This window comes from Onychostoma macrolepis, chromosome 12 (assembly GCF_012432095.1).
Source record: "Onychostoma macrolepis isolate SWU-2019 chromosome 12, ASM1243209v1, whole genome shotgun sequence".
NCBI classification, from domain to species: Eukaryota; Metazoa; Chordata; class Actinopteri; order Cypriniformes; family Cyprinidae; genus Onychostoma; species Onychostoma macrolepis.
The window spans coordinates 28,924,162-28,951,450 of NC_081166.1; the positions used below are offsets into that span (position 1 = coordinate 28,924,162).

General features: G+C 35.2%; 1 protein-coding gene across 1 annotated transcript in view; it reads left to right on the forward strand.

Moving 5' to 3' along the window:
• Positions 1-27,289, forward strand: part of LOC131550580 (ras-related protein Rab-26) — a 106,890-nt gene that overhangs the window by 41,999 nt on the left and 37,602 nt on the right. The window contains exons 3-5 of the mRNA XM_058792755.1: positions 9,632-9,673; positions 13,485-13,551; positions 21,566-21,618. Of these exons, the coding sequence (XP_058648738.1) occupies positions 9,632-9,673; positions 13,485-13,551; positions 21,566-21,618 (162 nt within the window). The remainder of the gene's footprint in view (positions 1-9,631; positions 9,674-13,484; positions 13,552-21,565; positions 21,619-27,289) is intronic.

A 27,289-nucleotide genomic window follows, 5' to 3' on the forward strand; every position in this document is an offset into this window, starting at 1 on the left:
CTATATTATCCGGCCCTGTTGATTTTTTACAATCTATATTTAATAGAGCTTTGTGAACTTGTGCGACTAAAATAGGAGTAAAAGTAAAAAGCTGAGTACGATGGTATAAATCATCACTCCCTTTTATTTTATGTTCTGCTAAATTACTAACATCAGGAGTTAAACCAGCAGCAATAAAATGACTATTAAAAGCATTAACAATATTTTCTTTTCCCTTAATAATTTTTTCCTTAACCTTTAAATATTCAGGTAAACTAAATTGACACCTCAAAATAATACGTGGTGAATTTTTTTAAATCCTACAATTTCTCACACATGCTATTGCACAATGATCACTAACATCGGTACAAAAAACTCCAGTTGTATAAAATCTATGAGGAGCATTAGTTAAAATAACATCAATTAGTGAAGATTTATTTGGATCTTTTTGATTTATCTGGGTTGGAGAGTTAATCAATTGCTCCAAACAAAGAGTCACAAATATCCTTGAATGGATCAGATATTTTTGATGTCCAGTCCCAGTTTAAATCCCCAAGTAAAATCAGCTCCGAGTTGGTCCAGTTGTGAAGAAGATCGGTAAGTGAAGTGATAGCTTCACTTGACGCTGACGGTGGACGATAACCTCCAATCACAATGATATCGGGGCCATTTGAAAATGATCATTTAACTGTCAGACGTTCAAAACAATTTGGCTTGCTGCTGTTTAACGTCGACTTAACATAAATTGCCACTCCACCACCTTTTTTTTTTGTGCGATCCGATCTGTAAACATTGTATCCCTCGATGTGTGTCATGTTTGTAATAGATTTATTTAACCATGTCTCGGAGAGAACAATGATATCAGTGTTTGTTGACTGAGCCCATACTCTAATGAGATCTATTTTATTTATCAAAATACGTACATTAAGATGAAAGAAGCGCAAACCATCGCTATTCTTGAACTCATCAGGAGTTTGCAGCTGCACCTGCTCTGGACCTGGATTAGGGTAAATATTGCCCGATATTAAAAGCAGAAGAAAGATAAACCAGTTTTTTCTCACAGAACCGGCGGTCGGACAGTCACTGACGTTGCATAAGGAGACAACATTATTTTTCCGTAGGCCCATAGCCATCGCAGACCTCTCGGTCCTACTCTCACAATAGAGAGTGCTCGACGAGTAAGACAATTCATGAACACCCAGGTTCAAACGGTGGTATCTCCGACAACCTGCTCTGAGGAAGTCGCAGTGTTCGGAAGAATTGAAACAATCCATAAACACGGCACATTGTCAGGTCTCTCTTCCTCAATGCTTATAGGCACGTAGTCTGTTGGAATCCACTGTACCGGGCAGCCAAGCAGGCAAACGAACAAGAGATATATCTTCATTATAGCAGCAGAATACAAGCGAAAAAGGGGCATAAAACGACAAACAAAAGATTACAAGACACGCACAGCTGCCATCTTGGATTTTTGATTATAAGGCTTTTTATCTGTGAGTGAATCTGTCTCGGGGACTCTATACATCAATCCTTTACCCTTAACAGACTCATTATCATTATATGTGGGGCATTTAAATATATTATCAAGACCCTCTTCATTTAATGGATTTAATCACCTTTCTAAAGATGAACATTATTGTGCTGTGGATGATGGACTATTGAATATTATTCAGTGACATTAATCATTTATATGAGGGTTAGTTTGACGTATACACTTGAACCTGAGCTGCGTTTCTCTTCTGCCTACATTTTATTTTCTAAATAAATTATATATATTCATCATTTAGTTTTATGACTTATTTAGACAAAATTGTAGGCAAAACAGTGTTATTTTAGTATTACTGAGATACTATTGTTTTGAATAAGATTTTATTTTTAACATTTTTTTGCTTTCATGTTAATTTTAGTTAAAGTTTTAGTAATTTTGTTGCGCTTTTGTCTTTTTTTTAGTTGTTGTTGCTTTTAAATATGTCTATAATTTTTTATTATTATTTTGTATTTCAGCTTTATTTTAGTTATTTTAGTACATCAAATTTAGTTAACTATACTATAACAACCCTGAGGCAAAATAGTATATATTCATTAAAAACTAATGTGGACATAATAGTATATATTTAATAAAATATATATGTACTTTAAGACAAAATAGTAGGCCAATGTAATTTTATTGGTTTTGGACATAACATAAAAAACATACCGTTTTGCCTTAATAAATTAATTATTTATTAATTTATATGTACAAAATAATATGTTTAATTGTAATATACATGAATGATTAAGACTTTTGTTTTTGAGTGTCTTGTAGTGTGGGTAAATAAGAAATACATATGTGATGATAATGTACCGAAGAAAAATACTAGTATAATAAACTACAAAAGTGTGGAATAAGTTCACTTGAATCAATCCATCAGTGTAGCGCAGCATCCCTGTGTTTGTATCAGTCTGCTTTCGCTATGATGTTTTGTCAGAACGGCTCTCATTTCTCCAATCAATCAACCTGTCTGATGATGGGAAGAGGCAAAACTGTCATTAAATAAATGAACCTTTCAGTGCTGCTGGTGAAGCTGTCAAGATTGAATATAGTGTCACCTGCTGAGAGAGACGCATGATCGACTGAAACTTCCCTACAGACACACACTGACACAAACGCTCCTGTGTGAATTAATTAGATTCATTAGGCCAGATCTTCTCAATGTAAACATGCACAGATGTGTGTAATAGCATACACTGCTTATGCTCCGCTTTGGATCTAAGAATAGAGGGTATGCACGTGACGTCACGGTCAGCTGGAGTGGCTGCGGCTCCGCCCACTGAGTGGCAGCATTGGTTTTAGCATGAATGCTGTGACAGAATACCCAAAACACATCTAAAACGAGAAAGAGCTTTGCGACTTACTGTACAAATACTGTAGATTTGACAAGAAATCTGTGGTATGTTTTTACAGACTGCCGAAAGCTACAGAAGAGAGAAGCAAATTAATTTGCTGCAATTCAAAGAAACAAATGGACTCCAGGCAGCAAAACACAGATTTGCAGTTTTCATTTCATGTTAATATGTCCACCCTCTCATCACTGGGCATCCACTTCGCTGGTTTGAATCCTATCTCACTGGTTGGTCTTTCAGGGTGGCCTGGGGTGGGGAGGTATCCAAAGCACATCAACTGGTCACTGGGGTTCCTCAGGGATCAGTTCTTGGACCCCTCCTCTTCTCCATATACACTACATCACTGGGTCATCATACAGGCACATGGCTTCTCCTACCATTGCTACGCTGATGACACACAGCTCTATCTCTCATTTCAACCAGATGATCCAATGGTAGCTGCACGGATCTCAGGCTGCCTGGCGGACATCTCAGCATGGATGAAAGAACAATACAGCTCAACCTGGCAAAGACTGAGCTTCTTGTCTCCCCTGCCACTCCCCTTACCATCCAGTTAGGTTCATCAACAATTACCCCATCAAGTTCAGTCAGAAATCTGGGTGTAATCTTTGATGACCAGCTGACTTTTAAAGACCACATTGCAAAAACTGCTTGATCTTGCAGGTTTGCATTTCACAACATCAGAAAGATCAGGGCCTTCCTAATGGAGCATGCTGCACGACTTCTTGTCCAGGCCCTTGTCATTTCTAGGCTGGACTACTGCAATGCTCTTCTAGCTGGACTTCCATCATGCTCAAACAAACCTTTACAAATGATTCAGAATGCAGCGGCACGACTGGTCTTCAATTAGCCCAAAAGAGCCCATGTCACAGCTCTCTTTATCTCCCTGCACTGGCTCCCGGTTGCAGCTCGCATCAAGTTCAAGACACTGATGCTTGCATATAGAACAACCACAGGCTCAGCACCCGCCTACATGCACTCACTATTACGAATCTACATCCCCTCCAGAAGTCTGAGATCTGCTAGTGAGCGATGCCTCGTGGTACCATCACAGAGAGGCTCAAAATCAGTTTCCAGAACATTTTCGTTCACCGTTCCTGGCTGGTGGAATGATCTTCCCACCCATACAGCTGAAAAATCACCTCTTTCGTCACTATCTGACTGCATCCTAAAAAAAAAAATCCTTTCTTTAATTTTTCCCTGTCTGGCTTGTACTTATTTGAACAATGCTTGAAACTGGGTATTACGAGCACTTCCTGTGTCTATTTGCCTCTGTTGTGACCTTGAGTTATTCTATGTATCTGAATTGTTTTTGTATATATTTGATCTCTCTGCTGTGGTGTGTAGACATGTTTGTGTTCCAGATGGGTGTGGCCTCTGTTAACCAGCTGGAGGTGGTGATTGGTCCCACTATGCACTTTACCCAGAAATAAGGACCGCCCCAAACACTCGTCTTCTGCCTTCGAGCCTTGTTGACTTTGTGTCGCCGTGTTTTGCTAGAATTCTGATTGGCTGTTGTCCTGTGAATTGTCGTGCCAGAGAGAGATATTCTGAGTGTAGTAAATCTGTTGAGTGTTTGATGTTCTGAGATCAAATTCTGTATCTCCTGTTTATCTGAACATTGCCTGTTTTGAGTATGACTTGGATTCTGATTCTGCTTTGTGTACGCCCAGAAACTTTGTAAATATTCTTGTAAATACACGTTTGCCAAATTAAGGGATGTAGGGGGCTAGACGCCATTTTATTTATGTATATTTTCACTTTGTTTATGGTTGAGGGAGGTAGGGAAGTTGGTCTGTATTTTGTTTTCTTTATTTTATTTTCGTTTGAGGTTATTTAGTTATCAAAACAAGTTTGTTTATATAGTTTTGGCCTTGTCTGCCCCTGAAGATATTCCTGTATATAGAAAATGAAATTCCTTATTTGGCATCTCTCTGGTGTGAACTCAGTTTTCTTTTTCTGTTACGGCTAACCCCTAGAGGTCGTAACAGAAATTGGGGGCTCGTCTCAAACCCCCGCGTGAACGAGACATTAAGAAACTCATGAAATTGGCTTTGTGTTTGTTTGTTTGCCTGGTGGTTTTCATTTTAAGGCGGAGGGAATTAGGAATGGCTTCAAAATTTGAATTAGATAAGTTCGCGATCGAACCTTCAGTACATCAGTTTGCCGCAAAGAGGATTTGTTATCCATCGTGGATTTATATCAAATCCAGGTTACTCGTGGTGCTAGGAAACAGGACATTAAGAAAGTGATTTACAAGCATTTGGTTGAACGTGGGGTTTTGTCTGAAGACGGTGAAGGTGAGGTGGGTGTTGCAGCTCAAGTGTCGGCTTCTGTAAGGGAGGGGGTGGAACCCAAACCCGCGGAGTTGACTAGCATGGATCCCGCTAACCTTCCTTCTCCTAGTTATCCTTTGCTGGCGATCAGATTGAAAGAGTTGGAGTTGAGCAAATAGCAATATTATAGCCAACTGTTGCATGTGCACACAGTTGATCTTGAAATCCAGCGAGCGATCAGGCTCAAGGAGCTCGACCTGGAGCTAAAAACTAAGCAATCTGTTCACCCCTTTAAGATGAATCGCTTGATGTATTCCCCAGTTGTAAGTCACTTTGGATAAAAGTGTGTGCTAAATAAAGAAATGTAAATGTATGTTTTTGGGCTGGATGATATTATGATTTATATAACATTGATATAAGTGATCACCCGGATTTAGACCAACCTATTTTGTATTTACAAAATGCGTTCACAGGCAAGTTTGCTTTATGTGTTTCCCCCATGTCAAAATCAGACACACATAAATTTCAGAAAACACGATTCCTGACTGCATATCGATATCCAGCAACCTTTAGTTTAAACTGTTTATCGTTTGTTTTACTCACATTTTTGCAGCTTCCCTAGTAAATCCATTCATGCAGCAGGCTCTTTTGCCACCCAGTCCGGCTGAGGGGGCGTGTTCTGGCGGGAAAGTGATGTCAATGCATACCCTCTATAATGCAGATGAATATTCAAAAATTTTAAATGTTAAATCTAATTTATATATATCATCTATATGTGACCCTGGACCACAAAACCAGTCTTAAGTCGCTGGGGTATATTTGTAGCAATAGCCAAAAATACATTGTATGGGTCAAAATTATTGATTTTTCTTTTATGCCAAAAATCATTAGGATATTAAGTGAAGATCATGTTCCATTAAGATGTTTTGTAAATTTCCTACCGTAAATATATCAAAACTTATTTTTTGATTAGTAATATGCATTGCTAAGAACTGCATTTAGACAACTTTAAAGATGATTTTCTTGCACCCTCAGATTCCAGAATTTCAAATAATTGTATCTCGGCCCTGTATCCAGGGTCACATATTATATATTTTTTAATAATCTAAATTAGTATACAATATATTCAACACTTCTGAGATTTTGGCAGTAACATTGTTTTGGATCTAATAATAATGCTGATGAATAATCGAAATCCACTCATGTGCTTAATTTGAAATGAGCGGAAATTAAATCAGATCCTCGTTCTGTTGACGATTTTCTCTGGAGACTGTTTATAATGTGGGTCTGCTTTCCTGTCGCCGGGTTTAATCACACTTCTGGTCTAAAAACAGCTCGTTTACAACTCGGTTCTCACAAGTCTTTGTCTTGAAGGCTGTGGCCGTTTCTCTGCAGATCTGATGACACAGTGAATCCAGAGTCTTACATAAGCGGATGTAATTGGCTCTCAGACTCAGACGGCAGAAGTGTAGGTGTTCACTGAGTCCCTTGATTTCTGTCCTCCCTTTCTATGACCCAAACTAACGAGTGCCCGGAGACCCTCTTCCTTAACAATGCACACCTTGAGCATCATCGCCATCACGGAGAGAGAAGCAGCACAATGAATCGTCAGCTTATTATCACATGAAGTCAGAGTAGGACTGTGATGAATTATATAACGAAGAGTTCTGACTCTGGTATAATTGGATGATCTTAGTTTGAGGCCATTGCAAAATGACATACCTGTAACCACATATTATATATTAATGAGCCATGCTATTATATATTGATATTATATATTTTGGTTATTAATGAGCCATGCAAGTACTCCTACATAACTGTATTATATTGTGAAAGAATTGTGTATTTATTAGGGATGCATATTATATCAGTACCATATTGTAAACCAATGGTTTCATATTTTATATGTATGCTTCTTGGAATGAATGAATGAATAATATCAAAAATAGTAGGAGGCCTATAGAATTTTAATATTTAATGTTTTTTCTTGGCCATAACATGAAAATAATTGTTGTTTTATCATACCAGTCAGAGTTGTAATATTGCATAATTTTAATATTGTGTCAATAATTGTCATAAATGAATAATTTTTTATTAAACTCATTTTGCTGTACACACACACAGATAATAAATTAATAAATTAAATAATTAGATAGTAAATTTAAATTGTATAGGCATACTTTTTTGTTTAAATAGTAGGTTGTGTCATTTTAATTTATATAGAAATATGTATAATTTATGTAGACAAAATAGTAGGCCTATCTATGCAATATATATATGTATATGTATGTGTGTGTGTATATATATTAATTAAACAATTTGAATGTATTAGCTATAATCATTATTATTATTCTATTATTACTGTATTTCTATGTCATTTATATAATTTATTGTGACAAAACAGTAGTCTTATATAATCTTAATATTGGAATTTTATTTTATTTTATTTTTTAACCATACTTTTTATTTTTTTTTACAGTTGTGACTCCTCTCTTAACTGTGTTAAATCACTGTGTGGCATTTTGCTTCTCACGTCGGTCAAGGTTTGTTTGTTCCTGAATTAAACTTTCTCGGTGTGTCATGTGAGTTTCTGCTGCTCGGTGTGACAGCAGGTTTATTATGATGCATCACCAGCAACTACCGTCATATTCTGATGCAATGACAGCTGTACTGATCCGAGTCCTGACGGCCCACTGCTTTAGCAGAGAAAGACCAAAACTGAGCTTTTTTAGGAAAGTGTCACACCTTCCAATTTAGTGTGTGCTCAGCGCTGAGCGTGAGGCGGTTTGATGTCAAGACATGCCAGGAGTTTGTCCTTGGCGCTGAAGATGACAGTGCAGTTGTTAGCTACTGTTTTTAAAGGTTTTAGCACTACTCAAGCAGAAAATCCTATCGTCCTCTACAGCTACAACAGAGGAAGAAACAGTACATACAAAAGGGAAATAAAACAGACCTGCCGTGACTTTATTAGCCTTGATCTCACCGTGTCAGTAAACTGCTGGCAGCAAACAACTCTTTGTGTGTTTGTGCGATGTTGGTGTGTGTTTAAACATGCTGCTGTTAATTTTCTCACTCATCATTAGGTGTGACAGTGATGGTTTAATGAGAGCATATAGTATTCACACTCATTAGGATGTGTGGATCACCTCTTTTCCATCCGCTTAGATCAAGATCAGCTCCCAGAAGGCCTATAAACAGACCTTTACTCAATTAAAGCGTGACAGGAGGAAATGATGCCCATCATGGTGGCATTTTTCAACAGGTTTTGTTGCTAGAAAGATGCTAGTAAGTGAAATTCAAAGGTTTCTGTTAATGCTCATTAAAGATGCAACAACTAATGGATAAAATGATAGTTAAAATAAATGACACCAAATTTTATAATCGATTAGTTGAGTATTTTGCAGTGTGCACTGGGAAAATCTGTCAGAGAATGTAAAGTAAACCGTGAACTTTCTAAGAAAAGAAAATATTTACTGCTAATGCATTTTCATTTTGCAAACAACACATCCAAAAATAAGTGTGTGATTAAATGTATATCATTGTTAAACAAATAATTATGTTTTTCTGTTTTGCTGGTTGTTGACATTTAAATTTAGATTTTAAAGTAGCTATACATTCAACTTAAAATCCTATTTCAAAATCCTAAATTCAACATATGCAATAAATGTTTAAATGAACAGTAACTGTAATTGGATATAGTGGCAACATATGTAATCATATAATAAAACTACCATTCAAAATTTGGGGTTTGTAAGATTTTTAAAGACTCTTCTGCTCACCAAGGCTGCATTTATTTGATCAAAAATACAGTAAAAACAGTGAAATATTATTACAATTTAAAACACTACTTTCTGTGTGAATATATTGCAAAATGCATTTTATTCCTGTGAATTTTCAGCATCATTACTCCAGTCTTCAGTGTCACATGATCCTTCAGAAATCATTCTAATATGCAGATTTGCTGCTCAAGAAACATTTCTGATTATTATCAATGTTGAAGACAGTTATGCTGCTTCATATTTTTGTGGAAACTGATATATTTTATTTTTCAGGATTCTTTGATGAGCAAAAAGTTCAAAAGAACTGCACTTATTTGAAATAGAAATCTTTTGTAACGTTATAAATGTCTTTACTGTCACTTTTGGTCAATTTAATGTGTCCTCGATGAATAAAAATATTGATTTATTTTTAAATGAACACTCACTCACAGAAGTAAAGACCTATTTTTGGACTTTCATATTGAAGCCGAACAGAGCTGTGTAACATGGCAGGAGCATCTCTGGAGATTTTAATAAAAGTTCAAAGTCGGAAGCGCCACACTCTCTGCTGACATCTCACCTTCAAAGCGTGATGGATCTGCGGTGCTTTCCAGGAAAGCAGAACCGCTTGTGCTCAGTGACCCAAAGTTAAACGGTAATGAGACATCAGCAGGGAGCTGTTCAAATCCATGACTTGCAAGACTGATCTTTCTTTTCTCTTCTCTTTTATTGCAGAATAAGGTGCTGAACATTGATGGTGTGAGAGTCAAACTACAGGTGAGCATCATTTTCTGCATGCAACTTTTTAATGATAGCTTAAATCAATAGTTCACCTAAAAATGAACATTTGCCAAAAATGTCCTCACCCTCAGGTCATCCAAGATGTAGATGAGTTTGTTTCTTCATCAGATTTGGAGAAATGTAGCATTGCATCACTTGCTCACCAGTGGATGCTCTGCAGTGAATGGGTGCCGTCAGAATGAGAGTCCAAACAGCTGATAAAAACATCACAATAATCCACAAGTAATCCACACCACTCCAGTCTATCAGTTAACATCTTGAGAAGACAAAAGCTGCATGTTTGTAAAAAAAAAAATCCACCATTAAGACGTTTTTAACTAAAATTCAATTCCATAATCCATAATAACGCTTCCTCTAGTGGAAAAGTGGTCTGATCTGAATCAGGAGAGAAATCTGCACAGATCAAGGAAGCAAGTCCAAAACAAATATGTGGCTGAATTTTGATGTGAGAGACAACAGGAGATGGACTTTTTCACTGGAGGAAGCGTTATTATGGATTATTGGACATTTTTAGTTAAAAACGTCTTAAGGATGGATTTGTTTCTTACAAACACGCAGCTTTTGGCTTCACAAGATGGACTGGAGTGGTGTGGATTACTTGTGGATTATTGTGATGTTTTTATCAGCTGTTTGGACTCTCATTCTGACGGCACCCATTCACTGATGCAATGCTACATTTCTCCAAATCTGTTCCTCTGAAGTAACAAACTGGTCCAAACAAATTGGTCAACAGCTTTGTCAAACCAGCGTAGACCAGAACAGATCTTCTTGCTGGTCTAAGCTGGTCTTTTCTACAAGCTTTAAATGTAACATGTCCCATTTTTAATTTTTGTAAAGTACTGTGAATATTACGAAAGAAATCAGTTACTAATGCTCATACTTTCAATATAACAAGCTTTTAAATTTGATACCATCTGTCGGCATTTGTATCATCTCAATAAACTCTTGAGCAATTAGGTGATTTAATTACCTCATTTCAAAGCAACTCCTATTATCTGTGCTGTTTTAAATACTTAGGTGATACATTTGGATGTTCCCATGTTGCTTCACTCCCTCTGGCTAATATTGACTAAGTAAACAATGAGCGCGCATCTCGAGGATCAGCTCTAATGAGAGTTTAACGAGGCTGTCATTAATCTTTAACGCTCCATTAGCCGCATGCCTCGCACTAGTGAAAGGAAACACACAGACTCGACTGCGTGTTTGATTTAACCAGACAGACAGCTTCATAACCCGCTCACCTGCACGCATAATCAGAGAATAGCATTACAGTAGATGGTTTTTAAGGTCGTCAGTGTAATTATTGTGGACCGTTGAACAGTGTGAGTGGTTGATAGGTGAATTAATGTTGATAGGGATTATTAAAGAACGCTGTGTCAGGTCAAATGTGCAAACATCTCAAAGCGAAACTAATCCTCCCACATGCTTACGTTGTGAATCCGTGTTTTCACACATCAAGATTGGGCGTCATTACTGAGGCTGTGTTAAAGTGATAGTTCACCCCAAAATACTTACAATAAAAAAAATAATTATGTAAAAAAAAAGCTGAGAAAAGAAATTCTGTTTGAATGAGATGTAAAACAGTTTATTCTTTTTCTTTGGTGACTCTGATTGTTTTAGAAATTACTCTTATTGCAACTTGCTTGAGTTTGAGGCACAAAAGCATGTTTATCTTTCTCAAAATGTTTAAAACAAACTTTGGAAAATATGTATAATATAGTATCTTAGTTTAATGTTGTCTTGACAAGTTTGGATTTCTGAGATGCAGAAGCATAGACAGAGTCGGCATCCGAATTAAAAATGAAATCACTCATTTTTATTCATAAGTTCACACTTCACATTGGCTTCAGAGACTCACCATTGTGTTGTTATTTTTATTTATTTAAAATGTAAAAAATTAACATTTAAATTTATGCATTTGGCAGACAGTTTTATCCAAAGCGATTTACATTGCATACATTTCTATCAGTTTTTTACATACCCTGGGGATCAAACCTATGACCTTGCAAGTGCTGTACTATTTAAAATATAGATTCCAAAAGAGGATTTTCACAGTGATGCCATTAATGAACTATTTTTAGTGAACCATTATTAATGAACTATTATGTCCTCACCCTCAGGCCATCCAAGATGTAGATGAGTTTGTTTCTTCATCAGATTTGGAGAAATGTAGCATTGCATCACTTGTTCACCAATGGATGCTCTGCAGTGAATGGGTGCCGTCAGAATGAGAGTCCAAACAGCTGATAAAAGCATCAAAATAATCAACAAGTAATTCACACCACTCCAGTCAATTAATGCTTTAGAAGCCAAAAGCTGTGTGTTTGCAAGAAACAAAGCCATCAAGACTTTTTAACTAAAATATGAGTCCATAATACATTAATATTTCCATTTATTCATTTGGCAGATGCTTTTATCCAAAGATGATCATAAGATATTTTACAAAATAGTAAAAGCTAGGACAGGAAGGGATAAAGGATAGTAAGTGAATAGAAAAAGTAAAGGCATAGAATTTCTTTCTTTTTTTTTTTTTGTGAAGAGGCAGTTAGATGCTCATGGAAGAGATGAGTATTGAGTTGTTTATTGAAGATTGTGAGGGATTTGGCTGTCCGGATGGAGTTAGGTAGGTCATTCCACCAACAGGATACAGTGAAAGAAAACGTCCTGAGAGTGATTTTGTGCCTCTCTGCAATGGGACCACAAGCCGCTGCTCGTTTACCAACCACAGGCTTGTGGAGGGGATGTTGATGCATAGAAGAGAGTGTTAGTAAGTGGTGTGCAGCCTATGGCAGTTCTGTAGGCAAGCACCAATGACTTGAACTTGATGGGAGCCGCGACTGGAAGTCAGTGCAGAGAGATGAGAAGCGGTTTGACATGGTCCCTGTTGGGCACATTAAAAACAAGATGTGCTGCTGCATTCTGAATCATTTGCAGAGGTCTGATTATCAGAAGTCCAGACAGAAAAGCATTGCAATAGTCCAGCCTAGAAATGACGAGGACCTGGACAAGAAGCTGTTTTTGCAACATGATCTTTAAAGGTCTGCTGATCATCAAGGATCATCCCAAGATTCCTGGCCGAACTCATTGGGATTATTGTTGCTGTTATTATACAGCTGTTTGGAATCTCATTCTGACGGCACCCATTCACTGCAGAGCATCCATTGGTGAACAAGTGATGCAATGCTGCATTTCTACAAATCTGATGAAGAAATAAACTCACCTACATCTGGGATGGCCTGAGGGTGAGCGCATTTTCAGCAAATGTTCGTTTTCGGATAATCCATTCCTTTAAAAATTTAAATAGATATACTGTATGTGCATATTAAAAATCACAGAGTAAATAATGAGTCTGTTTGTCACACAAAATTATTGCATGCCTTCATATGACTTGGAGCCATTTATGATGCTTTTTTAATGCTTATTTGTATGTGTGTGTGCATTATCTCTCAGTCTTTGTTAATGTCAGGCTGTTCTGCTCATCAGCATTCGTGTCTTCTCGCTCAGTTTCATCAGTGTGAAACATGACCCTGGCCGACAGGTCTCTGCGTGTGTGTGACAGGTGCTCTTATCAGGACGTGGATGGTGTAATAGGTCTCGACCTCAGCCATAAATCTACATTCTTGTCCTCTACCTCACGCCATTACCACGTTGGCTAATTAAAGCTTGTGCTCCTCTGCTTCATTTCAAGTGCTTTTCTAGTGAAGAGTGAAACCTGATATGATAGCGCGTGTGTGTGATGAACGTATGAATGAAGCAGGTAAAGTTTGTGTCTCCTCTTGCTCTGTAGATCTGGGATACGGCGGGACAGGAGCGATTCAGGAGTGTGACGCATGCCTACTACCGAGATGCTCATGGTTAGTTGCATTGTACTGCAAAAATCATTTTCTTTATCAAACAAGTTACATAAATAGAGCAAAAAAGTGAGGTTGAAGAAAAAATAAGAAAAGAAAAAAAGAGTAAAAAACAGGAAAAATTAATTGCCTTGCAAATGGAGCAAGAAAAATCAAGTTACTTGTAATGTCTTCATTATATTTTTAATGGAAAATGAGACAAAAAAATATATATATATTAAGAAAGTTAAAGTTACAAACAGATTCTGAGTAGGAATTGCAATGCTATAATTGGTCTCTGATATATGAAATAGTTTGCCAGTGTTTTTTGCTAACACGTATTTGATGCTTTTATTAATAGAATTCTAAAAATGGCACGTCCAAGCCGTTTGTCACTCTATTTTGCTCTATTTCTCCTTCACTTTATTTCTTTCTTCCAGACTTAAATGCACATTACATCAGATTTGATAATATTTTTCTTTAGACATTAAGTGGTGACCCAACTCTGCAAATTGTTGTACAATTAAAATCATGTTGCCATGAACTGCACAGGCCTAACAAAAACTGACTTGTTTATAACTTAATAGGAATGAATATGAAAATATACATTTTTTTTAAATGCACAAACAGCAGCAGAAGGTGATTTACTATAAACCAATTTTTGATGTCTGAGTCATTTTTTTTTAAAATCTTGTGTATTTATGTGAGCTTAAACTCACTTCATTTTAGATTTTTATTTTATTTTATTTTATTTTTTTCCGAAAACGAGACTTAATGCCTTTAAGTAATTTTGCTTCTCAAGTAAATGTATCTTGATTTAAGAATGTTTAGATATTTGTACTGGAAAAAAACAAGACAGAAATACTTTTATAATTTTATAAAAATAATTTTTTGCAGTGAACCCATTGTTGATGTAATCTGAATCATATTTTCTTTTATCTCATGTAGTTTTGTTTTGAACTGAATAGCAAAAAGAAAATATAAATTTTGCAAATGCATAAACATCAGCAGGAGTACAATTTACCCTTTTTGATGTAGTGTGCGTCATATTTTCTTTTATGTTGTGTTCTTTTGTTTGTTTGTGAGGATGAGGGCATGTCACGCATCTGTCTTATTTGGATGCTTCTGTAAAGATGTCAGATGAATTTGTGCTAAAATACTTTCTGATTGCACCATTTGATGTTAACAACAAAAGAAATGGGAAGCGTTTTTCTAATATCTATTTATTTTGCCATCCTAACTGCGCATGATTATATGGTTAGCAGCATTTCATCAATTGCATTCAGCATTGTTTGTCTGCGTCCAGAACAGACCTCGCAACCCACCAGTTGAGATTCACTCATATGTGACTACCAAATTTCTCTCACATTTCCCATGTCATAAACATGATCTCCAGCCAAAACAACAACAGCGTAATCCAAAGGAAGAAACAATGCTTTTATTTTAAGGTTTTTCTCACTCATAGAAAACCATTATGGAGAAATGTTACGAACATTGCATTAATATCCTGGTTCCATTAACTTGCGTATAGATGGGTAGTGGGGCTATGCATGAAGTGCAAAGTTTTTTTTTTTTTTTTTTTTCTTATAATGCTTTTCTATGGCAGAGAAAATATCAGTTATAAAATTTTTGTTATTTCTTTGTCTTGTTGTTTTGGCAGTAGATAATATTTTTGACACAAAAAATGAGAGAGAAACTCAGTTCATGGACAAGAACAATAAGAAGAATAAACCACTTTGAGTGTTGTAGTGTTACTCTTCTTGCACTTTTATTCTCTAAAGTTTGAATTCTGTAATGATAAGGCTTTCTTCTTGAAATTGTTCTTTTTTATTGGCACACAGCACTAAAAAGCCATCATAGTACACTCTAAAAAAATGCTGGGGTAAATACAACCCAGCAGTGGGTAAAATATGGACAAACCCAGCGATTGGCTTGTTTTTGATACTAATCTCATAATATTAATTTCATTTCAGTTCATTTAAGATGTTGCGAAGATCACTTTATTCTGAACCTTTTGTGTAGCCAACAGAAAACATCATGCAAAATGGTGTTTATGTGCAGATTTTGCAGTGACGCACATCAAACTAAGAAGGCATGTTTGGCACAGTGTTATTAACTAAAACTAAACTAAAAATATTTTTATAAATAAATAAATAAAATGAATGTTGTCTTAAAAAAATGAAATATATATTTTTATTCAATAAAAAGTAATGTTTTAAATATAACGTTTTGAATACTGAAAGATGATTTAAATTATATTATGAAACTAAAACCTGAGTCACTGATTGATTCATTCATCTGATTTGTTCAAAACAGTGTTATTTTAGTTTAGTATTTTAGTTTAGTTTAGCCTGAACATCTCTCAAGATATGTGATATATTGTACCAAACATACACCTTAGGAGCGATGCACCACTGAATTTAAATTATGTAAGCTGGCTTTTGTGCTCCATTTCAGCCTGTATACCTGGAACAGAAAGAGCCACTTAGAGCTGCAGCGGAATACAATTGGTTTGACGTACCGACCATCTAAAGCAAAACCAAATGACAGATCTTCATAACAAAATCCGCGTTCTTGTATGCAGAGTAGCTGTTTTGCGTTCCCGCAGTAGCTTTTGAGTTTCGAGACTGTTTTAATGCATTGTTAATTTTTCTGTTTTTAAAGCATTACTAAAGCTTTCCGAGAGCATGTGGGACCCGCCCACACCAGCCCACACTCTTACACTTCAAACGAGACCGATTGGATCATAAAGAGCAGCTATTATGACCCTTTTAAATGAGGTTCTGATGCACGTACACACACTCGACACCCTTTCACCGCACTTTTCCAGCAGGGAGTGATTGACGTTTAAATTGATGCGAAGCGATGTTATAATGCACGCTTTTTGCGGCCGACCGTTTTCCCCTCGTGAACCTGTCACATGCAAACGGTCGTAACCTCACGCGCCGTACGCATACAGATCCTCAAATCACATCCCAGAGAGTTTCCTTAGACATCAGGGCTGGTGGAGCTGCTGCTGTCCTGTGTGTGTGGAGCTTTATTAGGGTGCATGTGAGTCTGAGCAGATCTACTGTACTCCTGACGCCCACAGACTGCCTCTCCCATCTGTGCCGTGCCTGTGTGCCATCAGCTCACCGAGAGACATGGCACTGCACCACAGATCACATCAAATATGAGAACTGGGAGATGGATGTGTTTGAATGTTTCTCAGATGATTCATATTTCATCCCGGTGCTCTTATGTGTGTTTTCAGCATCAATAAAGTAGCATAGTATCACCATGTCTTCAGAAATGCAATTGTGGCATTATAAAGGTTGTTTGAGCATGTACCGTGGTATTCTTTGAAAGTACCATAGCATATGAATATGCTATTCATTCAGTTCCATTATACATATCAAAGTACTATGGACCAAGTGAAAGAAAATTTTGTTGTGTCTTTCATTTTTATTAGTCTTTCAAATATGTCTATAGTTTTTAATAAATTTTTATTATTCAATTTTTATTCAATTTTAGTTTTTGTTATATATCAAGTTGAATTAAATGAAAATGAGAAATGTTGTCTTTGTATGTACAGTATTTATTCATTGACTCAAGCAATGGCTCCGTGTCTATTTTAGTTGGCAAACATAGTAAACACAGAAAATATTGACAATATTGCATCTAAAATGTTAGCCACTTAATATTTACTTCTTGTTTATTAAACTGTTGTATAAACTCAATCCCATTTGCAAATGATATTCACAAAAAACAAAAAACAAAAAAAAAAACACTGTTAATATGTTATAAAAAGATTTTTTTGGCCATTTTTATTGATTTTGGTGGAATTTTTTTTTCCAACCCTGGTCTGAAACCACCATTATTTCCATTCATGGAAATTAAAAAACAAAACAAAAACTCAAAAATAAAATATTTATGTATGCATGTAAGCATTTAAAGTCTTTAATTCAGAAGCATTTATTAATTGTTAAACTGTTACCATTTAATATAATAATAAATTATTTTAATTTAATAAAAAAATAGTATATAAAACATATTAGCTTGAAAATGTTTTATTTGTTATTTACTTGAATGAATATTTGTCAAAATTAATTTACTGCTTTCATTGTGATTTCTTTGTCTCTTTGTCTCTTTATTTTTCTTTCTTGTCTATAAAAAAGTCTTTAAAAATAATAACCTTCTAATAAAATCCTCGTCAAAATTATGGTAGTGAGAATTGGGTGGGTTGACCTAAAAACAGGCTTTGTTTTCATGATTTAAAATGTAATGCACCTTGATTTTAGGGTGAAATGTGACCTGAACATGTTTCCAGATTTAAAGGAAAGTTTGAAACATTTGACACGTCAATCAAACATCGTGAATGAGAAATGATGATCCCTCAGATCTCTTTTATCAGCAGATCTGTAGCATATTCATTATCTACACTGCTCATTAGATAAAACAAACACAACGTGAAGGGAAAAGGACACAGACGCTCTTCAGAGGAGCTTTCAAAGCCATTCAGATGAAATCAATGATGTATGAGCTTTATTCAGTTGAATGTGTGAGTTGTCTGTATTGATTTGAACGCTCTGCCTTATTTACCTAATTTGATTTTCAACCACTTTATAACCAAATGCAAAGGTAATGTGAATGATGAAATGTCTTTCAGAACTAAAGGTGCAGTGGTTTGTGGACTGTTTTGCTTGAGTCTCTCTCTCTCTCCACCTCCACCTCCATTTCTCCCTCATCTACTTTCTCTCTTCCACCTTTCTGGGTCAATAATAAATGATAGTATTTTTGGGCAGGGTTTTGAGAGCAAGATAATAATGGGCTTCAGAAACGGTTTTGACATGATTATTGTTAATTGCAGTCATTATTGAAGTGCCACTCACATGTGTCAGTCTAACTGGGCTCTGAAAAGGCACTTTGTGATGAGTCTTTGTTCCTTTGCTCCAGTTTGATTGTTTATTCGGGCCAATATGCATTCAAAGCAGCATTTTACATCTTTTGTTCCAGCTTTTGCATATGCTATACTGACTTATGGGGAAGTGAAGACGTCACATCTTATATGGAGACATGAAGCGGTTGATATTTCCGCCTACTTAATTAGTGACGTAGCAGGTGACAAAACATTCAAGCTTCTTAAGAACGAAATTATGGCTGTTTCAAAATCTAGTGAGGATTTGAGGCAACATAGACATGTTTAAGTCATTGAATCGCTACTTTTAGACATTTTCACTACCGTGTCATTTTCACCACATCTCAAGTTACGTGTATCTGTGATGGAAATTACATTTTAAACATCTTTAGGATAAAACGGTAAACTCATTTGTCTTGCTATAATCTTAATTTCATAGGCATTTATGGCTTGATCGGAAAAGACACAAAATCACAACAAAAGTGACATTTGGGTTTTTCCTTGTTTTTTTTTTCACGCATCTCAAATTTAACCACAAGATCTTCACTGCCATCTTCTTGAGAAACAACTATTGATCAAATATTTTTATTAGAGGCAAAAGGTATAAATGACTGGGACTAATTTGTTAAAATTCATTTAAAACATTTTTACACAAATATATTGAAATGGTTATTTCACTCTGTTCGGATAATTATAATTTTTTAAATGTTATTTTTTTATTCATTTTATTTTCATAAAAGTCTGGGACAAGAGCAAAATGAAAAAATCATCATGAAAGGCATTTGAAAATCATTTTCTGACTTTCAGTTTTTTTTTATGGATATAAATATACACTGTAGAAAGTGATAAGTTGACTTAACTAAAAAATTGAGGAAACCTTAATTTTTAAGTAAATGATAATTTAAAAAAAAAAGTGAATTGTCAAGTTCACTTAACTTTTTTTTGTTTTTATTATTATTATTTACTTAATCATTTTAAGGCAACGGGTTTCCTCAATTTTTTTAAGTTAAGTCAACTCATCACTTTTTATAGTGTATATAAAAGTCAGAAAGTCAGAAAATGACCAGTACCTTTTCTGTTATGTTTACAGACACTTCTTTTAACCCTAAAACACAACAAAATTCAATGCATAATTCACAATACGGGTAAAAAATAAAAAATAAATAAAAAATCCAGAAAATTTGTTAATATTAACAGTACATTGGGACTTATTTTTAGGGATTTTTTCTTAGATTTTAGACTGATTAAATAAATAAATTTATTTTCTAAATGAAGTCCACAGGGCTCTATAGTTGAAGAAACATGCAATGCAATACATCAAAATACACAATATACAGCACACGTGGTGTGTGATGGTACAGTGGTTTTGAAACAAGGCCTGTGTAACAGTAAATGTTTCTAGCTTTACAGCTTTTTCTCTTTCTCCTTGTTTAGTTGCATTGAAAATACAATTTGTGCGATTAAAACTGCTTCACAGGTTTATGTAAAATGCTCCCAACTTCTCCATATACACAGCTGAATACTATGCATAATGAGCATTGCAGAATTAAAATGCAGGCGTTTTGTGAAGCAGCAGGGGGACGATTTCTCTGTTTCTCCCGCTGTGAGACGAGTGAAGGAAGTTTCTGGAGTTCAGAAATCTGTACATGCCACACTCTAAAACTAAAGTTTTGCTTAACGAAAAGAATAAATGCAACAGTTTGGATCAGTCTTTTTGAGTTTTGACCTCTTCTAATGAAAATATTTTCAATTAACAACTTACACTGAATTATAGCAACTTAAAATTTTGAGGAAAGTTGCATTTTTGTCATTATTATTATTTTATTAATAATACTGTTATCCAAAGTGACAAAAGAGCCCGGTTTCATGAAAATGCGTATAAATAGTACGCCAAATAAAAACAAAAGCTCGTGGCATTGATACGCAAAAATTGACTTTGGCGTGCATATGATACGCACATGTTTGGTGTGCATATAATACTCAGTTTTTGCATGCATATGATACGAAATGATTTTCGCATTCACATGATACGCATCTACCCAACAACCCTAATCCTTCCCATTCCATAGCATACATAAGCCAAAGTCAATTTTTGCGTATAAATACCACGAATTTTAGTTTTTATTTGGCGTACTGTTTATACACACTTTCATGAGATCAGGTTGGACAAAGATTTTACAAAAATTTTTGCAAAAAAACAGAACTCATCAAAATAATGTTAGTTAGTTAGTTCTTTGAAATTGAACCATGTTGTGTAAAAGATTCTCTGAATGTCTTTTGCGAGCGCATGTAACCTGTCAGCGTCTACAGTCTCTGATGCACGATCTCACTCCCACGAGCAGAAACTGTTTCAAGGTTACAGCGGTTTGTGTTTCTGCTTTATTGAAAATTCCCCTTCACATATATTTGTTCAGACATTGTAAATGGAGAACACCTGGCTTTTGATATGCTCGCAAACAAACTGTCAATTATTTCCGTCTGCACAGCTGAATCGCTGTCTCGTTGGTTTCAGACGCACAGACACAGCAAGACTGTGATCGTACAGGACCCCGACACGCTGCTGTCGCTTCCCATCAGTCCTCTGCGCTTCGGCTCCTGTCACTCAACGCAGGCCTCGCGTGGTCTTTAGGAAAAGTAGCTTTGAAAGACTTCAGCGTTGCATTGTCTTACCAAAAAAAAAACTAAGATTTAATTAAAAGCGTCTTGCATGCAAACTCTAGCTGTTAAGAGCTGATAAAACAATCTCCATTCAGACCGTCTCTTCTCCATTCTGAATAACGGTGTGTGTGTGTGTGTGTGTGTGTGAGAGAGACAGAATGCACAGCCAGACGTTGTTTGTTCCTCCGTCTGTGCCGCTTCCCTCGTACCAGAGATGGCAATTATCATTTAATGTTTGCCCTTCACGGACCTTCATCTCCCCCAAACCCCAAATAAAGGACTGAATCCATAAACACATCACACGGCGCATGGAGTGCTTCAGATTACATGCTTGTAAAGCCAGAGGACTCATACTCCATTCTCTTCCAGTAATAAAAGATTTTACAGAGTGCAAAAGGACTTTTTGTGTTTAGAAACAACCAATGTCTGAGTTGATGTTGAGGTTTTCCATATATGTGATTAATGTCTTGTCTGTCTTTTCAGCTCTTTTGCTGCTCTACGATGTGACAAATAAAGCTTCTTTTGACAACATACAGGTAAGACTCGTGTGCATTTAGGGGTCAATACCCCTTTTTATATTGCAGTTTCATTTTAAGAGTTTCTTTGTTATAATAAACCTGTGAAAGTCACTGTTCGTTTATCTTAAAGAGCAATTTTCTGCATGTTTGTTGCATTTTAATGTTTCCCTGAGGACTGTGAGTCAAGGTTTCTTACCCCCAAATCAGGCTTAATTTAGTTTTTCATAACCTTTTTCCATTTCCATTTTATCATTAGGACTACACGTAAATATCCTGTAATTACTTGCATATTTTCTCTGTAATTATGCATAAGAAATGCATAACAGTGGGTTGCTGGAGTGCAATATAATTTGCTCTGCGTCTTTGCAGCGACTTGTGATTGCAAACATTTCATTGCAATAAGATAAGAGAATCAATACAGATTTAATGGATTTCATTTGATTCAAATTCACAGTTCACATTTGATTTGAATGGAATTTCAGTTTGACTCAGTTTTGATGCATTTGTGCTTTTTTTTGTTATAATGTCAGTTTTGTCACGTACAGTATAAATCATTCTTTCTCAACTAATGCTGTAAATTATACAGGGCTGTGTTTCAAACTGAATCAAATCAGTAACTCATCTTTTTGAGCTAAAATGTTTGATTCATTTGTTTAGTGAATCAGGCTACACTGGTCAGGCTGGATGTTGTTGATTCACTTACGCACTAAGAACTGGCTCATAAGAGTCATTTGTTCATGAATTGAATCTGACTAGTCATATTGTTTGTTTGTTTTGGCATTGTTTCTTAAACTTCAAAAGACCAATCCTGTTTTATTATAAAGTCATGATAAAATCTTATTTAGCCTTAATGCCAACATGAAATCAGACCCTATTTATTACTTTTTATAATGCACATTCCTGGTCTTATTGTTTATGATTCATCAATCCATGTTACTCAAAACATTACAAATATGAAATAATTTCATGAAAATGGCATATCTTGCACAGCATCTGAAATGATTTTCCTTTTAGGCTGATGTCATGAATGGCTCTTATTTTTTCATCCCCTCTCCTCCAGTTATCTGACTCGGTTTGGAAGAATAACGCCCAATTTTCATGATGTAATCAATCCTCGATGGATAAAATAAAAGTTTTTCCCTACTTTTTTTTCTTATTTATATTGTGTTTTGCCTTACAAATGTCAGACAGATTATGGTTGTGAATGGCATTTCGTGTTGACTTTAATATCAAGTAAAATTTATTTCTATAGTGCTATTTACAATACACTATAGAAAAAATAGTTCTGTCAAACGATTAATCGCGATTAATCGCATCCAAAATAAAAGTTTTGTTTACGTAATATAATTGAAAATATTTACATGTATATATTTATATTAATATAAATTATATAATATATAAATATATTTAATATATAAACGTAACATATTTTTCTTAAATATATACATGCATGTGTGTGTATTTATATGTACATAATAAATATACACAGTACACATACATATATTATGCAAAAAAAACTTTTATTTTGGATGCGATTAATCGCGATTAATCGTTTGACAGCACTATAAAAAGTAATTGCGTGACATGAATTGAGAATTCTACCTTTCTTGCAATTCTGAGTTTACAATTCCTATTGCTATAAACTATAGTAATTGCAATTTTTAGCTCACAATTCTGACTTTTTTTCTTGCAGTTGTGAGTTTATATCTGACAATCTGGACTTTTCTTCTTAGAATCACAGTTTTATAGTAAACTCATTTAATTCTAAATGTATATCTTGCAATTCTGAGAAAACAGTTTGAATTCTGATATATAAACTCAGAATTGTAAGATATAAAATCGCAGTTACCTTTATTTTTTATCCCGAGGCAGACACAAGCTTCCATTATACACATTGTTTCAAAGCTGTTTTCAGAAAATATTGGACAGAACACATGTTGGGTTATTTTGACCCAGCTTGGGTTAAACGTTTTTACCCAACATGCTGGGTTGTTTTATTTAAGTTAACTATTGTTTTAAAATTTATTTAAATTGTTTTTTAAATTCTTGAAAAATATTTTAAATATTGTTTAAAAAGTATTATATTGCTGCCTTAAAAATGGGCTGGAAAAAAAAATCACACACGGAATTACTGTAGGCAACAGCAATAATCAAAGATGAACATTTATTATTAAGCAAGAACGCATGGACAAAATACAAGACATATTGAATTTATTTGGGTGAATACAGTATAGTTTACAATATTACATATAATAATAATAATTATAATAATTTGTTACATTTATATAGCGCATCCTGGGATTTTTAATGACCACAGAGAGTCAGGACCTCGGTTTAACGTCTCAACCGAAGGACGAAGTATATCCGAATATTCAAAGGATATATTTAAACTCATTCAACATGCATTTTAGAAATAAAAAATGTAACATTTAAAAGTGGCATTTTAATTTAAGTGTATTCAACCGTTCTCTATAATCCCTTTTTATGGAAATAGCGCTAATTCTAGCGCTAATATTGTGAAATCTGAGCCGGTGAGCATGGCCTCGTGTTTCACTCATAGCTGAGAGATGGCGTGACTGACTCCATAACCTGCCCATAAACAAACAGTACTGAGATTAGAGAACATATTTTAACATCAAATTAAATTAAACTCAGTATTATTACGAATAAAATCCATTTATGTTATGCAAGGGAAAAGGCATTTCCAGCGCAAAACGACGGCTGCTGACGCAGCTCTCTGACATCTCCTTATGTTGCGTTGCATAAAATAACATAATTTACAGCACAGTAAAGACTTTATAAATGGAATAAAACACCTTTATTTTGCTGAAGAAGTGCACCAAATCGGCGGCACTGAGAAAAGCTCTCTCCTGTAGAGGTCTCGATAAGCCCGTGCTCTGATTGTAACTCAGCGGCCGGGTTGTTTCATCAGAGACGGGCTCAACCCAGCGGCTGGGTGGAAAAAAAATAACCCAGCATTAAAAATGACCCAGCAACTTAGTTACAGAAAAACTACCCAGCACCTGGGTATAAATATTAAAAATAACCCAGTGAAATGACCCTATGGGCTGAACCCAGCATTTGGGTTAAAAAAAACAAACATAACCCAGCATTTTTTAGAGTGTATGTATATGGATAAATGTGTAGATAGATAGATAGATAGATAGACAGACAGACAGACAGATAGATAGATAGATAGATAGACAGACAGACAGACAGACAGACAGATAGATAGATAGATAGATAGATAGATAGGTCTGCTTTTCTTTTTTTGGGTTAATCTGTGTTCTAAATTCATATTGATTTTATTGTGAGCAATTCATCCATGCATATTTAATTTTTAAGCAAAACAACATTTTTCTGTCATTTAGTCTGCCTAAACCCTGTCAGATATGTAAGAAAAGGCCAGACTTTAACCACACTTTCAACTACATGTTCGTTGTGCATCTGTACTGTATGTGTGTTTATTTCACATTGATCAAAACACATGAACTCTCGCAGCTATGCAGTGATTTTAGGAGAGGGAGAACGAGGGGGACAGAAAGTTTTGGGCTAATGATTTGGAAATGAGATGTGAGTTTAATGACTTGAGCATCAAAGAGAGGTATTGAGGCCATCTGTCCTACAGGTTTACAGCTGCAGGCCCAGTTATTAATACATCATGAAGTATTGCACCATTTATAACCATTAGCCGCGGCGCAGGGGGACAGATCTCACCCCGGGCTTTTAAAGATCCTTATTAATATGTGAACATGTAAACACACATCCCCCTCACACTCCCACACACATTTCTCTCTCTCTGTCTCTTTCACAGACACATAAACATGTACAAACAAACAAATATCAGATGTTCACATGTGCCGTTCCTCAGACCAAAGGTTGCGGCTCACGCCCACATACATTTGCATCTCAAGAAGCTTTTGTCTGCCGTCAGACTCATAACCATAAGGGACTTTATGAGTGTGTGTGTAAAGCAGCACCTGTTCATTTGCACAGAGGCACTCAAGCCTCAACTCTGCTGCTCAGGTTAATTAGCGTAAATTCATGCTAATCATTGTGACGAACCAGGAACAAAAGCCTGAGATACGGAAAGCCAAAGCCTTCACGTCACACCGCAAAAAAATCTGCAGGGTTTTTGTGTTGGGAGGTAAAAATACCATAAACAATTTAATTATTAAAATAATTTTTCTTATCCTGTTGGAAATATTATTATTATTATTATTAATATTATTCTTAATAGAAATAATAAATACATTCATTATTATTATTATTATTATTAATAATAATAATAATAATAGTAATAATCATTTATATTATTACAATTATTTATAAATATTATCATTATTATTATTATTGTTGTTGTTGTAAGAATAAACCAGGCTAAATGCACTTAAATGTTGGTATATTGTTTAATGTTTTTGAAAGAAGTCTCATCTGCTCACCAAGGCTGCATTTATTTTGTGAAAAATGCAGTAAAACTGTTTTGAAATAATATTGCAGTTTACTACAAAATAACTATTTTTTTTAATATACTGTAAACTGTAATTTATTTCTGTGATCAAAGCTGAATTTTCAGCATCATTACTCCAGTCTTCAGTGTCACATGATCCTTCAGAAATCATTCTAATATTATTGATATAATTATCGATGTTGAAAACAGTTGTGCTGCCCAATATTTTTATGGAAACTGTGATAAGTTTTATTTTTCAGGATTCACAGATGAATAGAAAGTTCAAAAGAACAGCGTTTATTTGAAATAGAAGTCTTTTGTAACTTTATAAATGTCTTTACTGTCACTTTTGATCAATTTAATGCAGCCTTGCTGAAGACAAGTATTAAATATATATGGACCCCAAACTTTTGAAAGGTAGTGTATATGTTACCCTTTATAATTTCACTGATGTATGTACCGTCATGCAGCCATGATTCAAGCCGAGCGCAGCATCGCATTAAGTTTTCTCTTTATTGTGAAGGCATGTGGCGTGCTGAATAAACATCAGCTTCTGTCTGGAATGCGGCGCTGAAGTGCTGCGCTATTGCTGGCAGCATCGTTTTCATTACTCTCGCAGATAATTGACACATTCAGTGCTAAATAGAATTACACTGGATTAAGGGAGGAGAAATGAATTTCACATGGTTGCATCAGCATCTTAGGTGGGTCTTTAATCAGCCACATGGTCACTAATAAGCACATGCTAAATCTCTTCCTGTGGCACCTTGGAGTGTCATTAAAGTTTGAATTTTTCATCCACTTTCAGTAATTTACACGTAATTGTTTTGCGGTTCGGTGAGATAATGAACGTTGTTGTAAAAGATGCATAAGATTAGGCTGAATGTTTAAACCAAGAGATATCGATAATCAAAAGATAAATAAATTAAGGATTTGAGAGTGTGGAGGTGTTTTGCATGAACGGATAAGTGATGAAATTATTGTGATGATTTTATTGGCAATATGAAATTAATCACTATTACAATGATTTTAACTTGTTTGGTTATAAAGTTTCCTAAATACTGCCATACAATCCTTCAATGAAAACAAAAACTGAGAATACTTTGAAACAATTTCCACTCAGAAATTACTAGTAAATTAAAACAATAATTACATAGAAATGACAAGTAACACATTAAATTAAACATGACATTTTGAAGAAGAATGACAGAATTGTTTTTTTTTTTTTCAATTTCTATA